The sequence below is a fragment of the Elaeis guineensis genome, chromosome 1, assembly GCF_000442705.2.
Source record: "Elaeis guineensis isolate ETL-2024a chromosome 1, EG11, whole genome shotgun sequence".
Classification (NCBI taxonomy): Eukaryota; Viridiplantae; Streptophyta; class Magnoliopsida; order Arecales; family Arecaceae; genus Elaeis; species Elaeis guineensis.
Window position 1 is genome coordinate 122,849,869 of NC_025993.2, and position 14,929 is coordinate 122,864,797.

The window sequence follows — 14,929 nt, forward strand, 5'->3', positions numbered from 1 at the left end:
CAATTAGAATGATCTTGATGATCGATCATTCTAATTGTCTGAATCAGAAGAGTTCTGATCCATCAAAAGGAGTTTCGATGATATCGATGATGAGATCACGATATGTCTCATTACCATATAAAATTGAACCTAATTGGGTCACACTAACAAGGGTTAGGATCTGGATGTCATCAATTGGACTAGCCCAATTGATTTGGATTAGATCCAATTAGGTTCAAAGAAATCGTGCTAGCACACGATTGAGCCTAACTTTCTCCTCGTGTAATCTTTTCTATCTCGATTGAGTCAAATGTGATTTGACTCACCCAGAGAACCTTAAGAAGATTTCTCTCAGTTTAAATGAAGCTTGTCCAGCTCAGAAAAGGCTTGTTTTAATTCATGAGATGAATTTAAGACAAGCACCTGCTAATTTCTATCACCTGCCAATTTTATTTTAGAACATCAATCAAAAGTTGACATATGGGTCATAAATTGAAGGCCACTTAGCAAGAGCTCATTGGAGGATTTTTGTAGAGTGTCCACATGCCAAATCAGCATCAAATTAGGCACCATAATTAAATTATGGCGTGAGCCCAATTGGATAAAGAGGGCACCCCAAGTGGATAAGGATGGAAGTTGATTTGATCAACATGGACTCTTTGGTGCCAACATGATTGTGCTTATCCAATGTTGGCACCAACTCTTGGAGAGAGGCTTAGGTTCTTATCTAATATGATTAGATGATATCACTCCATCAATCAAAATTTTTTCAGATTTATTAGAATTTTTTGATTGATCGAATGATGTGGCACTGCGCAGCACAGCAGGGTCTATATAAACCCTGTCTGTGCCTAGGGTTTAAGTGATTGCACCAGACCCATCAAAGCTGCTGCCCACCTTCCTCTTCTCCACATCCCATCTGAAGTCCTCCCTCCCCTCTTCATGCCCAAGGAGTTGGGCGTCCATCTGATGCAAGATCAAGGTGTGGTGATGCCTTGAACAGGAAGGCTGCAGGAGTTCTTCGACAAGCTGCTGCTCCAACTTCAGGAAGACTTTTGAAGATCTTCCTAATCAGATTTAGTTCTAATTTTTGGAGCAGAGATTCATGAGGAGAAGATGATCCAGGTTTTGCCTGAGTGGATACTGGTAGGGGCCAAACGATTACGTGGCTAAATTAGAACCTCAGGCTTGCTGCGATCATCTACAGGGTAATCAGATTACCCTTGAGGTATTTCATATTTTCTCATACTTTTATATTTATTTTAGAATTAATATTAGATAATAAAATTAGATCCAAAAATTTAGATCTAAAATAAATATAGAATAAAATTTTTTAAATTATTTCACCTTAGATTTGATGAAATCTGAAAGATCCTACAAGGAAAAAGGTGATTTTTCCTTCAACTGGTATCAGAGCTAGGTTTATGACTCAATTTCAGATCTAATTTAGATTTAATTTTAATTTTAATTTATCTAATATTAAAAGATTTTATATATCACATCAGATATGATAGGATCTAAAATTAAAATATTTAAAATTAAATCTGAGAAGATCTAACATGCATGAGATGCATGACTAGACTAGGAATAGTTTGATCTATGAATAGTCTTGTAAGTTTATATTTTAATGAGATTAAAATATAATTTAGATCTAATTTATTTTTTATTTTTTTGATGATATAAATATTATATTTAGATCAAAAATAGAAAATAAAAATTTGAATAATACATAAGATTGATCTGTTGCATGCCTAGACTAGTTGTAGAATTTTTCTAGTAACTGTCTAGAATAAATTTTATGTTAAATAGTTTAATTTAAATTTTATTTTTTAGATATTACATGTGATGTATTAAATCTAAAAGTATGTTAATTAGATCAATTTTTGATACATGAGATGTATGCAAAGCATGCATTAGTTAGATCTTAAATTGTATATATGATATGTAAATTTAGATCTAACTAATTTTGTAGTTAAATTTATATTTCTGATTAAGATGTTCCTCATGGCCATCCTGTCATAAGAATAAAGTAGGGTTTAAAGGTCCTCTCCTCCCATTCAATGGGTGTTCTTATGACGTGTAAGGGTGCTGCGCGTTCATCCTTAATCAAAAATCAAAACTTACTTTTCTGTAAAACCCTAGATCCTGAAACTCTAGGATTTATTTTATATGTTTTGTTTATGAACCCAAGACTTAATTAATGAATTAAGCTTATGAAATTAAATTAGGTCTAAAATTGAGAATTTCAGATCTAAGTCATTTTCATAAAATTGGGTTCGGACTTGAGTAGCTCAATTAGGTCTAGCGGTTGATCAAATCGAATCAACAGTTGGTTAGGTGGGATCATGAAAGCTAATAATTGACCAGCCTAATAGGATTAAGTCGGAGTCAAGGTCGAATCACATTTAGATATGACTCGATCAAGTTAAGACCTAATTTGGCTCAGTGGTTAGAGCCTGGATTGTAGGCTAACCCAATTAGTTCTGGTTCGATAATTTGGTGTCTAAGGTAAGTTGGACAGATGCGACTGACTGATTTTTAATTGGGAGCTACTCGACTTGAATGCATTCTTGTCGAGTTAATGGCATATCTCTTCCATCGATCTCACTTATCTGGCCATATGTGTCGATCCAGTTCTGATTAGAGGTGGCTAACAATTCGAGCTAACCCATGCCACTAGGTTAGTCATAATTGTTATGACTATGTCAAGCCAAGTTTAAAGAGACCTAAATCAAATTTTCCTAAGAAAATATTAAGTCTAGGTCTTCCACCATTGTGGATGTGTGGGCCCTTCCTGGGATTGATTATTCTCGGCTGGATATAGTGGCTTAGTTGCACCGGAAAGATGCAACCATGTTCATTAGGCATTGGATGCTATGAATTAGAGGATGGGTTGGGCTCAATATTTCGGATACGGTGAGGGACCCAATCAGGAATCTAGTTCGTGCAAATGGTGGGTTTGACTTAACTAAGGATTGGAGCAATATTCCAGACACGGTAAGCTTCATGAATTAGAAACCAAGTTTTGGGTGCACCATGATTAGAGAATCATTGGACAAGAGTTGTCCACTCATCGGTTCATCCATCACCGATAACTGTTAGGTGAGGTGATGAGCCAGTCGGTGAGACCCACCACCCACTAGAAATCACTGATCATGGAGATTTTCATATTTCTATCAAGGGAGTGTAGGGATCTGAAAAATAGTGGGAGCCTAATTTGTTTAAAAATAAAACCCCTAAACAAATTGGTTAAGTCTGATTACAAAATCTAACTAGAAACTGTTGACTCTCTACAGAAAATATGTCTGCATCCAACCCCCTGACCAAAATACTAGACACCCACAAATTGACTGGACCCAATTTCAAGGACTGGTTAAGAAACTACAGAATTATTCTGGATTTCAAAAAATTGACCCATGTCTTGGACCAGGACCCACCTGCCATGCCAGCACGTTCGACTGCTGAATAGAGAGCATCTCTAAAAAAGTAGACGGATGATGATAACAAAGCAAGGTACTACACATTGGATGTAATGTCTGATGACTTGCAGCGCCAATATGAGAATATTATGACTACCTGCCAAATGTTGGCTCACCTACAAGAGTTATTTGGTGAACAAAGTCGCACAGCCAAATATCAAGTCTGCCAAAGACTTTTTAAGGCTAAAATGCATAATGGGCAGTCAGTCCAAGATCATTGTTTGACAATGATCAAGGATCTTGAGGAGCTTGAGAAGCTCGGTATCATCTTAGACAAGAATTTTTAGATTGATGTGATCCTTCAATCCTTGTCCGATGCATATGGTTAGTTCATCATGAACTTCTATATGCATAAGATGTAGTGCACCTTGGCTGAGTTAATGAACATGTTGGTTACAGCTAAGCTTTCTTTGAAGAGTTCAAAAGGCTTAATCCTTATTGTGGAGCGGACTTCTTCCAAGAGAAAGTCTTTTGGAAAGAAGAAAAAGTCTGTGAAGAAGCAGAAGGTGGATGGGAAGAAGAAGAAGACAGAACCGAAGAAGAAGGCTGCTGAAAAGAAAAAATATTTTCACTGCCAATCAAATGGCTATTGGAAGTGGAACTGTCCTCAGTATCTGGCCACCCTGAAGAATAAGAAGGATGGTCCTTCTGGAGGTATACTCATTTTAGAATCTAATCTTACGATTTCTTCTGCATCCAGTTGAGTGCTTGACTCTGATTCTAATGCTCATTTGTGCACTTCTATGCAGGATCTTGAGGAGAGCAGAAGGCTGAGGGATGGGGAGATGATCCTACGCATCGAAAATGGAGTAAGAGTTACTGTTGTGGCCATGGGAACCTACCCTCTGCGATTACCGTTAGGATTAGATTTAGTTCTTAAAGATTGTTATTATGTACCTGCAGCAAGTAGAAATTTGATTTCTGTTTCATGTTTAGCACAAAAAGGCTATGTGATTAGCTTTCATAAGGATCATTGTAACATATTTTATGAAAATAATAAAGTTGCAGATGATTTTCTTATTAACGATCTCTATCAGCTACATATTGATATATCTGTATTTAATATCGAGCAAAATATGAATGCCATAGGAATTAAAATGCCTAGAGATAGTCTAAATGATAGGTATCTGTGGCACCTAAGGCTAGGTCATATAGTGGAAGACAGGGTTAACAAATTGGAGAAATTTAGACTGTTGAGTCCGTTGACTTCTGAGTCATATCTAGTTTGTGAATCATGCCTTCAAGACAAAATGACCAAGCTTCCTTTTGTGGGACATGAGGAAAGGGCCACAGACCTACTTTTCCTAGTACATACGGATGTGTGCGACCCATTTGATATACCGGCTAGAGGCAACTATGTCTACTTCATCACCTTTAACGATGATATGTCTAGGTACAGGTATGTGTTTCTAATGAAACACAAGTCTGAAGCCTTTGAAAGGTTCAAAGAATTCAAACATGAAGTAGAAAAATAAATAGAAAAGTCTATTAAGGTTCTTCGATCAGATCGAGGAGGTGAATACCTTAGTCGGGAGTTCCAAGACTATCTTAAGGATAATGGCATAGTCTTTCAATGGACTCCACTTGGAACGCCACAACTCAACGGAGTTTCAGAATGGAGAAACCGGATCCTATTAGATATAGTTCGTTTCATGATGAGCTTCATGGACCTCTCTGAGTTTCTTTGGGGATATTATCTCATGACATCAATATATGTATTGAATAGGGTTCCTTCTAAAATCGTTACTACCACACCGTATGAGATATGGCATGGTAAGAAGCCAAGTCTGAGTCATCTCAGAATTTGGGGTTGTCCGGCTCATGTCAAGAGACAGCAGGCAGATAAGTTAGAGTTCAGATCTTTTAGAGCTCGATTCATAGGATATCCTAAAGAGTCATTAGGATACTATTTTATATTTTGAAAGACCACAATGTGATTGTGAGTCAAAATGCTATTTTTCTTGAAAAACAGTTTATCGGAAGAATAATTAAGCTCAAGGAGAATGTCTCCCAAGAGCAACGAGCTAAAGAACCTGAGGAACCAAATCAATTAGAACCAGTCCTAACATAACTCTTCCATCTCGTAGATCGACTAGGATTTTTTGTCCTCCTGAAAGGTACTTAGGTACCATACAAGAGGATGTAGAGAAAATATTCCTCACAGGAAATGAGGCTCATGGTGATGACTCCAAGACCTATGACGAGGTGATATCAGATATTGACTCTGAGAAACGGTTATAGGCAATGAGATCAGAAATTGACTCGATGCACTCAAACCAAGTCTGGACCTTGGTAGATCCACCTGAAGATATTGTACCTATTAGGTGTAAATGGATCTTCAAGAGAAAGATAGGTGCAGATGGGAATATAGAGATATTCAAGGCTAGGCTCATAGCGAAAGGTTATAATCAGTGCGAAGGCATTGACTATCAGGAATCTTTTTGCCGTAGCCATGCTAAAATCCATCCGCACATTACTTGCTATTGCAGCCTATTTCGATTATGAAATATGGCAGATGGACGTGAAAACGGCATTCTTAAATGGACATCTTGAGGAAGATATCTATATGGAACAGCCACTTGATTTCATATCCAGTGATGATGATCACAAGGTTGCAAGCTGCAAAGGTCCATTTATGGACTTAAGCAAGCATCTCGGAGCTGGAATACTCATTTCAATGATGTGATCAAAATATTTGGTTTCATCAAGAACGAGGAGGAACCATGTGTGTTCAAAAAGGTCAGTGAGAGCGTAGTTTTCTCCTCGTATTGTACGTAGATGACATCCTCCTAATTGGGAATGACATTCCCATGTTGACCTCAGTCAAAGTATGGTTGTCTAAGGAGTTCTCTATGAAAGATCTAGAAGAGGCATCCTTTATACTGGGTATTAAGGTCTATAGAGATAGACCAAATAGGATGCTGGGACTTTCACAGAAGATGTACATAGAGGAGGTGCTAAAAAAGTTTAGCATGAAAAACTCCAAAAGAGGTTTAGTACCTTTTAGACATGGCATTCATTTCTCCAAAAAGATGTGCCCTAGCACACCTGAGGAGATTGAACGCATGAGCAAGATCCCTTATGCTTTGGCAATAGAAGCCTCATGTATGCCATGCTATGTACACGACCTGATATAGCCCATGCTGTGAGTGTCACAAGCAGATATCAGTCAAATCCAGACGAAGAGCACTGGACTTTTGTGAAATGTATCCTTAAGTACTTGAGAAGGACTAAGGATATGTTTCTAGTCTTTGGGAATGGAGAACTCCAGGTTCAGGAATTTACAGACTCAGACTTTATGTTGATATAAATGATCAAAATCGACATCTGAAAGTCTGTTCATTTGCAATGGTGGTGCAGTTAGCTGGAAGAGTTCAAGCAGACGGTGATTGCTGATTCCACCATGGAGGCAGAGTATATTGCTGCATCGGAAGCTGTGAAGGAGGCATTCTGGTATAAAAATTTACCGCAGAGCTTGGAGTGATGTCATCGGATGCCATCCCTCTTTACTGCGATAACAATAGCGCCATAGCCCCAGCTAAAGAGCCAAGATCTCACCAGAAGTTCAAGCATATCGAACGGTGATTCCATCTGATCTGTGATTATCTCGAAAAGGATTATGTCGAGGTTAAGAGAATCGACTCCACAGACAATATGACAGACCCACTAACAAAGCCATTAGGCCAGCAGAAGATCGAAGCCCACATTGAGAAGATGGGACTTAGATATGTAACCAATTAGCATTAGGCCAAGTGGGTGTTTGTTAGATGTGTGCCCTAGATGCCAGATTGGCTGACACATTCCTGTACAAATGTAAGGATAAATTTTAATTTTGACTATAAATCAATAAATGGATTATTCTTCTATCACATTGTGTACATTGTGTCTGTGATACATCCTTTGAGTTAGTAGGAATGTCAATTCATATTTTCAAGAGTTGAAAATTTAAGGCATGAATTTACATAACTAATTCATAAACAGCTCCTGACCATAGGATCATCACGAGAATGGTGATCGATCCGGAAGGTTGGTGTATGATGCTTCCTTAGGATAGATGTATCTTGAGTCTTGAGGATACATCGGATTGGATCGATCGATTGATTCATATGACTGATGTTGGGTTTGATGAGTTCACCTTAATCCTAATTCAGTTGGGACTCATGATAGAGGAACTCAATCACATAGGTAGCTGCACCAGAGGTTCGTCTTCAGTTCTGATAGATTGCCACCATATACTGCTAGGTTCATTGGTGGATTTTGGGAGCAATTAGAATGATCTTGATGATCGATCATTCTAATTGTCTGAATCAGAAAGTTTTGGTCCATCGAAAGGAGTTTCGATGATGTCGATGATGAGATCATGACATGTCTCATTACTATACAGAATTGAACCTAACTGGTCACACTAACAAGGGTTAGGATGGATGTCATCAATTGGGCTAGCCCAATTGATTTGGATTAGATCCAATTAGGTTCAAAAAATCATGCTAGCACACGATTGAGCCTAACTTTCTCCTCGTATAATCTTTTCTATCTCGACTGAGCCAAATGTGATTTGACTCACCCAGAGAATCTTGAAAAGATTTTTCTCAGTCTAAATGAAGCTTGTCCAGCTCAGAAAAGGTTGTCTTAATTCATGAGATGAATTTAAGACAAGCACCTGCTAATTCCTGTCATCTGCCAATTTCATTTTAGGACATCAGTCAAAAGTTGACATATGGGTCTTAAATTGAAGGTCACTTAGCAAGAGCTCATTGGAAGATTTTTGTGGAGTGTCCACATGCAAATCAGCATCAAATTAGGTGCCATAATCAAATTATGGCGTGAGCCCAATTGGATAAAGAGGATGCCCCAAGTGGATAAGGATGGAAGTTGATTTGATCAACATGGACTCTTTGACGCCAACATGATTGTGCTTATCCAATGTTGGTGCCAACTCTTGGAGAGAGGCTTGAGTTTTTATCTGATGTGATCAGATGACATCACTCCACCAATCAAATTTTTTTAGATTTATTAAAATTTTTTGATTGATCGAATGATGTGGCACTGCGCAGCGTAGCAGGGTCTATATAAACCCTGTCTGCGCTAGGGTTTAAGTGATTGCGCCAAACCCATCAAAGCTGCTGCCCCCCTTCCTCTTCTCCACATCCCATCTGAAGTCCTCCCTCCCCTCTTCACGCCCAAGGAGTTGGGCGTCCATCTGATACAAGATCAAGGTGTGGTGATGCTTTGAACAGGAAGGCTGCAGGAGTTCTTCGACAAGCTGCTGCTCCAACTTCAGGAAGACTTTTGAAGATCTTCCTAATCAGATTTAGTTTTGATTTTTGGAGTAGAGATTCATGAGAAGAAGATGATCTAGGTCTGTCTGAGTGGATACTGGTAGAGGCCAGGCGATTGCGTGGCTAAATCAGAACCTCAGGCTTGCTGCGATCATCTACAGGATAATCAGATTACCCTTGAGGTATTTCATATTTCTCATGCTTTTAGATTTATTTTAGAATTAATATCAGCTAATAAAATTAGATCCAGAGATTTAGATCTGAAATAAATATAGGATAAAATTTTTTAAATTATTCCGCCCCAGATTTGATGAAATCTGGAAGATCTACAAGGAAAAAGATGATTTTTCCTTCAGTCGACCTTCCTGAATTGGAAATTCATCATGTTGCTCTCACATGCTCCTCTTTCCTACATACTCCCACGTGCTCCCTTTCTCGGTTGGGACTACTATTAGAGCTCGTAAGGAGGTGATGATTTTAAAAAGCAGTAGGAGGTGATGTTGAGAAAGGTCCGCAAGTCTTTGCAGGGGAGAGGGAGCACATGAGAGCATGTAGACTAAATTTAAAAACCCAAGGGCCCAATCATACGACATCGATTATGACAAGGTGACAAAGACTGAGAGTAATTCTTTGTATATCATAGAAAAAAAATATACCCTCCCATCTAATTGGACCATATAGCTATTATTTTTAATACATATTTAATATTTTTATTTTTTTTTATTTAAAATTTTGAATGACAAAAATATTTTTTTTAAAAAAAATTATGACATTCTGCTGACATATTATGATATCCTGCGATCAAATTATGACTTTATATATACAAAAAATCATAATTTGACCATAGGATGTCATAAAGAAGGAAGGAGCATTTTTGTCATTTAAAAAATTCATAAATTTTTCATGACAAAAATATCCTTCTCTCTTTGTAACTTCTGAAAGAAAAATGATGACATCTTGTATATAAAAAATCATAATTTTATCGTAGAATGTCACAATATGGCAACAGAATGTAATATTTTTTAGAAGAGAAGGGGAACAATGACTAATCTTCTTTGGGTGGATCAATATGATAGATAAAGTAACAAGTTTAGATCCACTCAACAATACCAAAGAAGATTTGAGATGGATTTGAGATTTGCCTCTCAAAATATATTTTTTATAAAATTTTGTATAAACATATATATTGTGAAGGAACTTGAACCCTAGACCTTAAGGACATCAAATCCTTGCCTTTATCACAAAGCTATAAAATTCAATTGTGTTTAAATTATTTGCCAAACTATTTATACTCATTTTTTAGTTGATATTATTTCCTCATTTTTAAAATTTTTTTGATAATTTTGAGTTGGATACCCAACCCAACTTAAATAACCTAATATAAATAAATATTAATCTAGTGGGTTGGCATAGCCGATGGATTTACTATTTTTTGATGGAATGGGTTTATGATTTTGGATAAATTTTAATTAGGTTTTGGATGAATTCATGTAATAGAATTTTAAATGGACTCGAGTACCGATAGAAAAAATTTTGTGGTACCCTATCCATTATCAGTTCAATGCTAGAATATTCTATTTTGCAAAGTTGCTTCCATAGAATTTGGGTTCAACAATTATTTTTCAAGTAACTAAACCACTGGTGTCCCCCCCTCCCCCAAAAAGAAAGAAAAAAAAATTATGAAGACATCTCAGATTCAAGCTTGGTAAGTAGTTGGGTTCATATTCTAGTGGAGTGATGATAGCCCCAAATATTTGGTTGCCAGTTTGCGTATATGCTAGAAGTGGGCTTGGCTCCGGCCAACTCTAGGTCAAGTTATAAACTAGACCGAAGAAAATTTAGATCAGATTGGGACTTAAAAATAGAGCCTTTAGATTTTTTACACTGGACTAAGGTCCGCACTTAGCCCGACCTTAATCCGTATGAGTCTGAGCCTAATCAAGGCCTAAAAAAAAGAGTCTTAAGTCATGCTCAAATGCACTCAAAATGAGGTCCAAAATAGGCCAGAGGCCTGACCCTTTAATAAGTCAAGTGTTAGGTGCTTGAGAAACATCACATCTGGTCACCTTCAAAACAAAGCTTGCCCTACCCTAGGGTTCGTTTCTCTGCCTTTTCCACCTCTCCATCCTCTTGCAATCCAATCCATTAAGTTATTACATGAATCCTATTGCTGGTTGCTAGTCTCCATTTGTTTCCCCAATCTCACACAAATCTGATGGATTCATCTACTGTGGTGGCTTGAGGCTATTTGCTTCCCACTTTAGGGTCTTGATTTGCCATTTCATTCCTTTACCAGATGATCTTTTCATTGGATTCTTGAGGTATATATAGAAAAATCTCTGCTTTTTCTTTATTTTCTTCTCTTTAAGCTTCACTTGACACCTATTCAGTGGGGCTTTTGGATCTCCAATGTACCAAGAGTGAGATATATGGTCGAAGAAGAAGAGAAGGTGATTATTTCTTTCTTGGAGTCTTGACTTGGAGCATCAAATGGAGATTCAAGAATGGATGAAACAAAGGTATTTTTGCCCTTACCAGTTCCATCCATAATTTCTATGAGGGATTTTTCTACAATTCTTTCATTATCAACTCTTCGATCATTGTTAACATTTGTCTTGAATTTGAAGTATCATCACCTATTAAGAAAGGAATTGCTTTTCATGATCTTTAGATAGATTTGTAAATATGGAAGAAGGAAATGCGGTTATAGTGCCCATGAATTTTGTAGTCAAGTCTTTCACAAATCTAGGTAAAAGAATTTACAAATTTTATTATTTCTTTTGCAACTTTATGCTTTAATGCATCACATAACTATTGCATTGAGTAGACAATATGCTTGTTCCATTGTTTGGTCTTTTGTAGGTCTTCTTACTCCAATTGGAGCTCTTTTAGTTTTTAATTGCTGAATGCAAATTTGTAAGATTGAATAGTCTAAATTTTAGAGCTTGACTTCCAACCAGAATTGTAGATTAAGTTGCTGCAGCTAATGAAAATAATCTCCAGTGCAGCTAACTTGCTCTTGCTACATCTTCGTGCTACTTCTGTAGTGCATCTATACGAGACCAGCTGAAAAATACTTTTTAAAAGCTGGACTTGGCTTAGGTTGGATATTTTTTGAATGATTGAAAAAGATTTGTGACTGTTGAACTTAATTTTCAGTATGAAATATTTTTATATGTTCATGTAAATTACTTTTGTTATGTTATTATATGGGGAATATAAATTTGATTATGGCCTTGTAAATTAATTTTAGAGAAAATCTTAGATATATCCCTTCAAGTTTGGGTTAGTTATACGCATAGATCCCTAAAATTTAGAAAGTTTTTATTAGCCATGAGAACCTCATTTTGTTACAACATGGCCCAACTATCTATGTGAATACTAACACCATTATGGGAGTGAGAAAGAAGATCAAAATGCTCTTGATTTGGATAGATTGAAGCGTAGCTTTCACACAATCTCAAAGCTCTCCATCCTTTATGATCCATCAACTTACATAGATCTTAAAGTGAACTTATCCTTCGTCATTCATCCACCTGTATAGATATCAAGGCACTCCATCCTTTTGCATAAATCTCAAAACGCTCCATCCTTTATCATTCATCGATATGTATAGATATCAAAGTACTCAATTTGTCATTCATTCACCTACATAAATCTCAAAATTATCCTATCCTCTATCATCCATCTACTATATAGATCTTAAAGCATTCTATCTTCTATCCTTACTCTACCTGCATAGATCTTAAAGCGCTTTATCCTACAATGCATCCACTTACACAAACCTCCAAGCTCATCATCCTCTCTCATCCATTTGCCTATATAAATCTTTAAGCACTCCATCATTTGTCATCCATCGACCTATATAGATCTCAAAGCACTCTAACCTCTATCATTTATCCACTTACATAGATATTAAGGTGCTTTATCTTCTATTATTCATCTATATGGATAGATATCAAAGCACTATATTATCTGTCATTTTTCTATGTGCATAGAATTCACAGTACTCTATCCTCTATAATTCATCGAACCAATAGATCTCAAAATATTTCATCCTTTGTCATTCATCTATCTACATAGATCTCAAAGCAATCTATTCTTTGTTATCCATCTAGCTATACAAATCTCAAAGTAATTCATTTTATCTTCTATTTTCCTACACAAATCTCAAAATACTCAGTCCTTTGTTGGTCACCTACTTGTATAGATCTCATGGCACATCATCCATGTGACTCTCCTTCTTTAAATTCGTGCCAAAAGCAGAGTCTCTTGCTAAGTTAGTGTGCAAGATAATTTTATAATTTTACAAAAAATAATTATTAAGTTGCTCTCACATGATGACATGTTGTAATTGAGATTGATGGCTGGATGTATTGCAATGAATTTGAAGTTTTGGTGCCTAATTGATATATTTCAAATATTTAGGATCTAAGTGTAAATGTTTCAAACTTGGAGGGATGTGATTATAATTTTCTCTAATTTAATTATGCAATCTTTAACAAGAAAAAAATGATTATAAGCTATCAAGCAATTGATTTTATTATGTTTTTATAAGTTAATGTTATTTAATAGCCTTCACAGAGCCAAAAACCAAATTTATATGGCCAAAATCGAACTCTCGAACAATGCTGAAAGACAAAGCATCCGTCCTTTTATATCACTTTGTTCCAATTGGGCCAAATCAGGTTGGCCCAATTTTTGGTCCAAATAGCTAATTTGGGTAAGCTCAATTGAGTTTTGGGTCTGGCTCCATCTTGTACTCATATCAGCTTGTGTGTTTTTTCAAATTTTTTAGGCTTAAGTCTAGATCGAAGTCCAACAAAAAAAAATTCTATCTGGGCTTAGGTAAGAGTGTGACCTGACCTAGCCCGGCCTGTTTTTAGCCCCAAATAGTTCTCGAACCATCCACATATTTAGTAAGATAGTATTAGGTTGATTTGTCCTCCCTGATCTCAAAAGAGAGAGGAATAAAGTTTTTAAATTTTAACCATTCAATACTGATTTAATTTATAATCCTCCACAATTCATCCATGTAAATTAGATATTAGAGTCAAGTCCACTTATCTTCGACTATCCACATAGCTCTATATATGCTAGCTCCCCGATCTCAAAATAAATAGATAAAATATTTAAATTATAACTATTTAATATTGATTTAATTTAAGATCATCCCTGGTTCATCCATGTACTATCATATATAAGAATGCCAATCCTCAAAATTAAGGTATTAGAATCAAGTCTGCTTATCACTGATCACCATAGTGATCACAAAACACAATTCTTACATTTTTCTTTTTGATGAAACGATATATGGGTGCTCATGTACTAACATATATACTAAAAACCCCAACACAAGCTGGAAAAGAATGTCATTTGAATACCCAACTTATTGTGTCTTCTTGCCAAGCACAAAGCATAGCTTCCCCTCCCTGCCTTTTCGGAAGCCCCACAACTCCACCTCATCATTCTTTTGAAGAGAACTCTGGCACAATAACAAATCGTAGTCTGTACCATTGATCACAGTGGATCCAGTGGAGTCCCAACGAGTGAGCTTCAAGTAGCAGCGAAATCCGTTTCGAGCGTGCACGTCTACATCCAGTCCCCCATGCTTCCTTCCTCGAACACGACTTGTACCAGGCATGTTCCTACTTGCTGTGGGGTGAAGAAGGTTGGCGGCAGCTTTCTCAGGATCAGAGAGCATAGGGATGAGGTAGTCCTCCACATATGGAGAGGGTATGAGGAGTCGCTTCTGGTCCTGAAGATCGAGATCGGAACTCGTGAGGGATTTGGTCATTATGAACCGGAGGTGATTGCCTTCAAGCTTGCAGACCAAATTTCTCACCCACTCCGGGATTTCCATTGAACTCATCTCTCCTCACACTTTGCTTGTTTGGAGGCTCCGGCAGAAGATTTTAACAAGGTGAAAGAAGGAGAAAAGAGAGCAAGTGAGAAAGAGAGAGATCCAAGTCGATGGGTTGGAGTTATGTATTGTGTCGTGTATACAACAAGGCATGACGAAGGAAGAGAGTATCATCACGTATATATAGGAGTTCCCATCTCATTGCTGCATGCACTCTCTCTCTACTCCTCTTGGATCCTGGGACGTGATGTTCCTCTATTGAATCGGAGACCCACGGTTCCATTCTTCTATCCGGGCTGGGATCTACAGCTGACGTACCCAAAAGCCAC

At 37.1% G+C, this 14,929-nt stretch overlaps 1 protein-coding gene across 1 annotated transcript; it reads right to left on the reverse strand.

Annotated features, from left to right (window-relative positions):
* Positions 1 to 14,126: 14,126 nt before the first annotated feature.
* Positions 14,127 to 14,609, reverse strand: LOC140856561 (uncharacterized). Its single transcript, XM_073254213.1, has one exon. The coding sequence runs from the start codon at positions 14,607 to 14,609 to the stop codon at positions 14,127 to 14,129; it is 483 nt and encodes a 160-aa protein (XP_073110314.1).
* Between the last annotated feature and the right edge of the window lie 320 nt (positions 14,610 to 14,929).